At 44.9% G+C, this 7,860-nt stretch overlaps 1 protein-coding gene across 2 annotated transcripts; it reads left to right on the top strand.

The window, feature by feature from the left end:
* The first annotated feature begins 2,603 nt into the window (after positions 1-2,603).
* Positions 2,604-7,210, top strand: LOC142312440 (uncharacterized). Of its 2 annotated transcripts, none has more exons than XM_075351383.1 (3): positions 2,604-3,254; positions 3,338-3,451; positions 5,298-7,210. In XM_075351383.1, the coding sequence occupies exons 1-3, from the start codon at positions 3,122-3,124 to the stop codon at positions 6,215-6,217; spliced, it is 1,167 nt and encodes a 388-aa protein (XP_075207498.1). In that variant the 5' UTR covers positions 2,604-3,121; the 3' UTR covers positions 6,218-7,210. The 2 variants fall into 2 exon arrangements, with proteins under 2 accessions (XP_075207498.1, XP_075207497.1); XM_075351382.1 differs by having other exon boundaries at positions 5,295-7,210.
* The last annotated feature ends 650 nt before the right edge of the window (positions 7,211-7,860 follow it).

Raw genomic sequence — 7,860 nt, 5'->3', positions numbered from 1 at the left:
GCAGATCCGCCGTGCGCTTTGTATGCGTTATAAATGGAATCAACATATATAAAAAGTTCCGAACAGCGTTCGGAGTGTTTCTGACCCATAACACCTCCCAATACAAAAAAGGCTTGCAGCCAGTTATTGATAGTTTTTGCGACCCTGGGTTTTTTGTCAAAAGGGCGTTCAGCGGAACGCCTCTCTTTGTCAACCGTAAATTCGTCAGTGGAAACCAGCGACCAAATGTCTATCTAATCATTAGCCCATATTTTGGTGACCATCTCTGGGTCAAGGTGAGAGCCCAAAGGGGACATACCACAAAAGAACGTGTCCTTATGTATATCAGCCCGAGGAGGAGGCTGAAATCTCTTCTCGGGCTGATTTCCAAGTAATAGGGGGTTAACCAGTATTTTATTACCCGGGGTATTTAAATGAGCTAGCAGAGCTTTTAAAGACATAGCTGTATTATCAGCACCTCCCCAAGCCCCAGAATAGTTGTACTCACCGACCGCTGGAGCATCTGTGGGATTCACCGATACGTGTGGAGCCGCTACCAAGTCGGCAGCCTGTGGTTGAACCAAATAGGGTTCGGCATCTCTCCGGCGGCGTGATGTGCGACGAGAGTGCCTGCTGGACGTCATGGAGTCGCCGGATGACTCAGCCGTGGTTGATGGCGAACGCCATCTTGATGAGCGAGACCTACGGCTTCTCCGCGATGAACGTGACCGCCGCTCAGAATAAGCTGAGCGGCGACTGCGGTCCCTACTGTATCGCCTGCGCCTATATGGGCTGCGAGAACGTGAGGAGGAGTCAGAGGCAGCGGAGCGGTTTCCGCGCCCGCGGCGTCGCCTACCGTGGGCCGTGCTTCCAGCACCCGCTGCATCCTGAACAGGGAGGACCCGTGGTAGGTTCTGTAGCTCAGGGGGCACAGCCATCGCCGGTTGTACTGCGGCTGGCAATGCCATCGCCGGAGGCGCAGCCGTTTGGAACGGCAGCGCCTGCGGAGCCACAGGAGGCAAAGCCATACCCACCTGAGCTGCAAAAGGCAAGGCCATCACTCCAGGGGCTGCAGGAGGCACAGCCGTCACTACGGCCGCCGCAGGAGGCAAAGCCATCACCGCAGCAGCCGCAGGAGGTAAGGCCATCAATGCAGCTGCGGCAGGTGGCAAAGCCATTTCCCCCCCCGGGTTCATGGACTGTTGAGACATTTGGGGAGGTATGATGTTGGAGGGAGCAGCAGCCCCCACCCTGCACACTTCTGAAGTAATGCAGTGTGACAGGGAAGGTAACATATTAGATGGTGGGGGCTGCAGACTGTCAGCAGGCTCCTCAGCCGATGAGGAGCTGCGGCTCTGATTACCTCCCATCAGATAAGGTGCGGGCGCTATGAAGAGAGGAGGGGTAAGCTGGTGCAGCAGGGGTGGTGGTGCACGTGGGTTTTGGCGCGCAGGGACGTTGTTTATTGAATCAAGCGGCGCCGCTTTGCCTGAGGGGCATGATAGGCTTGCGGCCGCCGCATTCACTGTTGGGGGCGGGCGTGGGGACGCTACAGGGCGATTCGCGCGCGCCCGTCGTGCACAAGGGTCGCGTGCACGCCGGGCGCGCGCGCGCCCCGCGCGCATGCGCAGTGGGGAGTTACATGCAGGGCTGAGACGCTCCGGAGGGCGGATTGTGCGAGCAGGCCGCCTGCCGACCGGAGCCTGCGGTTGAGCCTCAGGGGGAGGGGAACGCTGCTCACCCAATATAGCAGCAAGCCACGCGTCTCCCTCCCTCCTGATTCTGTCCCTGACAGCCTGGTTGAGCATTTCGGTCATCTCTCACCGGGAAGGCTAATGACAGCACCGTCCGGATCTCACAAGGTGAGGAGAGGCCGGATCCAGGAAAAGAGGGAATATTTATAGGGGAAAGAAAGGGATTATGGGAACATTCCCATTGGATAAACCCTTTGGAAGGGGAGGAGGGAGAATCGGACATGAGAGGGGAACTTAACCCCTTACTACCCGGGCACAGCAGTCAGGGTGCATTCAGTAAAACACTGACATGCCCCTGAAGGAGGGTTGGTGGGTTTTTTTCTATATTTTTTTTTTTTGGGGGGGTGCCCACTACTTCCGATCATGCTGTTCTTACTCCCAGTGCGACCCGATAAACACTGCAAACGGCTCACACCGGACTGAGCACCGAGCGTACCCAAGCACAGCGATGCTCGTGAGAATGGTTTACATACATAAAGCATCCGATCTCCGCACCTTCTTGGAAAAGTCTGAGTTCGTACCGAACACTGAACTTCAGGTTCACTCATCTCTAGTGGTGAATAAAAATCACTTTTGTAGAAAAAATCAGTTTGTGTCGCCATTTTCTGATACCGGTAACATTATTCATTTTGCGTCGATGGAGTTGCGTGAGGACTTGTTTTTTGCTTGATGAGCCGACATTTTCATTATTACCATTCTAGGTGCAATATGGATAATTCATCACTTTTCATTGTATTTATATTGCTATAAAAACAATGTGCTACTTTCATCATTACATAGCACATTTCATGTAGAATTTTTTTCCTATTCCTATTATTATCTGCAGTATTTTACATATCGACTCATCTCCTTCCCATTCAGGTCCTTATAATATCAGATCCTCTCAGTGGAGATCTTCTATTGAAGAGAATTCTCCTGATTGCCCCGTGAAGGATGGATATGGACAGGGACAAGATGGCGGAGAGGATATTACACCTCACCCTAGAGATCCTCTTCCGGCTTACTGGAGAGGTGAGAGATTCTGATGACGTCACATTACATCATTCTTATCTATGGGAATAATGGACAGAACTGGAGAGGTGAGGACTCTGGAAATGTCTGGAGTGAGATTTATTACTGTGTCTCTCCATAACCAGGATTACACAGTAGTGAAGCAGACCTCTAGTGAGCGCTGTCAGGCCCCTGTGTCTGAGGGATGGGGAAGACCCCTGAGCCCAATCATGGGGCCTCCACCTCACCCCCCGATACATGAGGACATCAATGACCAGAAGATCCTAGAACTCACCTACAAGATGATTGAGCTGCTGACTGGAGAGGTGACACTGCTGGGAATGCTGGGACATTATACAGTAACGCTATGAAGGGATCGGGGGTGACGGTATCATTGTATGTGTCAGGTTCCTATAAGGTGTCAGGACGTCACCGTCTATTTCTCCATGGAGGAGTGGGAGTATTTAGAAGGACATAAAGATCTGTACAAGGACGTCATGATGGAGGTTCCCCAGCCCCTCACATCACCAGGTAATAGACAGGACTAAATACACACGGCCTATAATTATCTGTATGTAAGGAATGAATTCAGTCCCTGTATGTGTCTCCTCCAGTTCTATCCATTAAGAGGACAACACCAGAGAGATGTCCCCGTCCTCTTCTCCCACAGGACTGTAAACAAGAAGATCCCGATGTTTCTAAGGATGTGTTTCCTCCATTTCTATCCAGTAAGAGATCTATTCATGTACTTTTTGCACTTATTTTGTATTTACATTTTTAGACTTTCTGCTCTGTTTTTTTTCAGCTGTGTTTTCTTTGCTTCTGCTTCTTCTGCTGTATGTTTCTAGTGCCTTCTCTATGTTGTTATGAAGGCAACTCAAAGACCTGCAGAGGGTTCATGAATAACCTATTTCCCTGAAAATAAGACCTACCCTGAAAATAAGACCTAGCATGAATTTACGGGATTTGTGGAGCACACTTGAAAAATAGGCCCTACTCCAAAAATAAGCCCTAGTTACAGTCAGGGCCAGCTTTGGGAGCAATTGTTCAGGAACTACACTGTCTTAGGAACCCCATTAGTGTTATTCTGAGACCTCTGATGACTTCAAACTCATGTGACAAGATGTAACGAAAGGTCTCCTAATTGCAGGAGTCTAAAGAACTGAAAAGATGACAGGCTGGCATGCAGGACTGGCATTAGGGGAAAGGGAGAACAAACTGGGCAATTTCACAGGGCTCCCATTCTCCTAGGGGCCCCAGTGTTTATATGCCGATTATAGGACTGCTTAAAAACCTTTTCGACATCACGTCATGTGAGCAAAGGTCTTAATTGCAGGAGTCTAGAGGTGAAGAGGAGACAGGCTGGTGTGTGTGTGTGTGTGTGTGTGTGTGTGAGTGTGTGTGTGTGTGTACATGCCAATTTTAAACAGCTTTGCCAAAATGAGCAAAGCTCAGCCAGAACAAGCTTGTGATGCCACCACTTCTCTAATTCGTAACAAACTGCGACATTCCCTATGCCAAAAATCTCACTCCAGGCCCTGACGTAATTTTTCAGTGTACATCGTCACAATCGTTGTCCCGGACAACCCCGTTAAACATCTGGCATCTGTCTGTAACTATTTAATTTTTGAAAAAAAAATCTCTTTGAAAATGTCTATGTTGTGGATCAATGTTGCAAGGAGATTTTTGCAGATTTTGCCAACTGTCATGGCAGCGTCAGGATCTATGGAAATGATAGATTCTTGTACGTTGCATGTTAACTTCTCTGATGTCTGTGAGCAGTGCAGGGAGACGCAGGCACCGAACCATAGACTTGAGCAGGCTAACAAGAGTTATTCTCTGCGGGGCTGCTTGTTAATGTCTTTGATCCCATGCTGTAGACGAAAAGGTATCATTTGCTCCCCTCCTGTATATGCTGGCTGGATTATTTCATTAATGCCAGTTATAGATTACCTATACTGATCTGGTCAGGTGTTGTGATCCAGACTTACGGGTGGTTGTTGTGTATTATTACTGTGAGCTGTTGTGGTATTAACCCTTGTTGTCTTTTAGTTGCTGCCTTCCTGCTCTTGCTTTTCTTTTTAGTCTTTCACTTTTTATTTCTGTGAGTTTTCAATGTGTTTCATCTGTCTTAATCTGTTTTTCCCGTCTGTCTTATTCTGTGTTTCCATCATATTCCTGCCCCTTCCTTCCCCGGGAGATTACAGATTAGATCTCATCAGCAGAATAGTAAAGCACGAGACTCCAGCATCTCCATCTTCAGGGGTAATCCAGAGGTTAGGAATAGCTTAAGGTCACCTAGCTTGAGGGACAGTATAGGAGCACTTTGTCCCTCATTATCCTGCAGTCATATTGTGACAACAGTACAGATTATTTACTGTAGTATATTCCAGAGAACTGGTGCTAGGAATGGGAGATCCGAATTAACGAAGATGTAACAGATGTCAAAATTGGCCAACAGATTAAAAATACATTTTTTCCTAATTTAATTTCTGATGTTATAATTTAAAAAAATAAATTAACTTTCAAGATAATATCATTAAAAAATAATAACATTGTGTTTATTTTTAGCAGATGATTGTATTGGGAGTTCAGATAGAAATCTAATATCTTCAGAATTTATAACAGATGATGAAATTATCACACATGATACAGATGAAGAGCATGCTGTTGTCCCAGATATACCTCCAGTCCTTCCTCAGAAAGCTCTATCATCTGATCTTTTCAAACAAGTCAAAAATTCCGATTTATCACAGAATTGTAAGCAAAATAAAAGTTACAGAAGGGATGTGCAACATGAAACGGCTCCTACAAGGGAGAAATCATTTTCATGTTCAGAGTGTGGGAAATGTTTTATTCATAAAATAAACCTTGTTACACATCAGAAAATTCACACAGGGGAGAAGCTATTTTCATGTTCAGAGTGTGGGAAATGTTTTACCAGGAAATCAAATTTTGCTGAACATCAAAAAGTTCACACACACGAAAAGCCGTTTTCTTGCCCCCAATGTAAAAAATGTTTTGCTCGAAAATCAAATCTTGTTGACCATCAAAAATATCACACAGGGGAGAAGCCATTTTCATGTCAAGAATGTGGGAAACGTTTTATTCAGAAATCAAATCTTGTTGAGCATCAAAGAATTCACACAGGGGAGAAGCCATTTTCATGTTCAGAATGTGGGAAATGTTTTATTCTGAAATCACATCTTGTTAGACATCAGAAAAATCACACAGGGGAGAAGCCATTTTCATGTTCAGAGTGTGGGAAATGTTTTAACTGGAAATCAGAATTTATTGTGCATCAAAGATCTCACACAGGGGAGAAGCCATTTTCATGTTCAGAATGTGGGAAATGTTTTATTCATAAATCGGCTCTTCTTAGGCATGAAAGATCTCATAGAGGGGAGAAGCCATTTTCATGCCTGGAATGTGGCAAATGTTTTACTAGGAAATCAACTCTTGTTGTTCATGGTAAAACTTCACACAGGGGATAAACCATTTTTCTGTTCTGAATGTGGAAAATGTTATTCTCAGAAATCAGATCTTGTTAAACATCTGAAGAAGCCACACAGGGAAGGAACTTTTTCATGTTGTGAATATTTGAAATGTTTAACTGGTAAATCAAGTCTTGCCGACCATCAGAAAACCAACAGAGCGGAGAAGCCATTATGATGTAGTATAATTCAAAGGGTTTTATCCAAAAATAGGATACAATTTCTCAAGTAAGAATTGGTGAGGGAAAGAACCATTTTCTTTCTTTTTAAACTTATCGTATTTTTCGGACGATAAGACACACCTAGGTTTTGAAGGAAGAAAATAGGGAAAAAGATTGAAGCAAGAAATATGGCCATGATGCACTGTTAATGGGGGATCTGCTGCTGACACAGTTACAGGGGTGATATCCCAGAATCTCTAGCAGAATGTGTTTGATGACTTTTTCTTTCAATAGTGCTTATCATAAATCTGAGGCTGTCTTTTTTTATTTACTAAAGCAGTGGAGAGCCACAGATTAGTGAATTTTCTAAATACAATCCAGTAACAAAAGTTTTGGAGGTGTCCCTAATTTTTCCCGAAAGGAACGTACAGATTGTGAGATCCCACAACCCTCAGCGATCACTCTGACAGTGGAAGAGTGAGCTCTATGACCCCAGCTCTGCGGCATCCTTCTTAAGCAGTTCAGTAAAACCTTAAAGAAGTATGTGACAGCGCTAGATTAGTTGAGAGAGGAATGTCTCGTGCTTAGAGCAGCTGCAAATATTTGTGAGATTTCGCTCTACACACTGAGATCCCACAAAATGTAAATTCAGGCTTGACTTTGCTAGTAAGTTTGGTATTTTGAGAGCCTTTAGAAATATTTGTGAAATTTTTTTATACTGAATTATATTTAGATAATTCACTAATCTCAGTTTGCCAACTGCTTTATTTACTAAAAAGCGCAGCCCCAGATTGGAGATAGGAACTATTAAGTATATCACAGTGTATATAGTTGCATTTCAAAACTTGTTGTTTTGTTAATAAATGCTTGTAAAATGTATATTCTTCATGCCTGTCTTTCTCTAATGTTTAGATGTGATGATTTTGCCTCAGAACCTCTGGAGTTAAGGCAGAGCTGTAGACATTTTGCACAAAAATAGTGAGGGGATGTCACAGAGGTGTCATGGTTGGCAGACAATCCGGTGGCTACGAGTGTTAGCACATCCCACAGATTGGCAGGACGTGCTGTTATCTGACAGTTTTCTGTTTCTGCAGCTGTGGGCTTTCTGACCCTGGGAAACTGCCAGTTTTTCCTCTGAGTTGCCAGCCTCTGACTTCCTTTATAAAGCTCACCCTTGGGTGCTTTGTGTGTGTGGTTTATAGTTGTACCTGACTGTGGTCTGCAGTGGTTGTCTCCTCTTGTTGTTCCAGAGACTTCTGTGAAAATTGATCCTAACATAAATGTTTGACATTTGCTATCTACCTGGGCTTAGGTGGTAGCATTTGTGTTTCCGCTGTATTGTTTCCTTTTGTCTCTCTTAGCGTTAGTGGCGTTGATGAAGAGCTCATATCTACCATCCTTACTTTGGACCCAGATCAGGGTTTGCCTAGGGTGAGGTATTACTGCTCGGCGATAGGTGCAGAACCTGTATAGGGTTAGTGA

The sequence above is a fragment of the Anomaloglossus baeobatrachus genome, chromosome 5 (assembly GCF_048569485.1).
Source record: "Anomaloglossus baeobatrachus isolate aAnoBae1 chromosome 5, aAnoBae1.hap1, whole genome shotgun sequence".
Classification (NCBI taxonomy): Eukaryota; Metazoa; Chordata; class Amphibia; order Anura; family Aromobatidae; genus Anomaloglossus; species Anomaloglossus baeobatrachus.
This window is presented reverse-complemented; position numbering and strand designations above follow the sequence as displayed.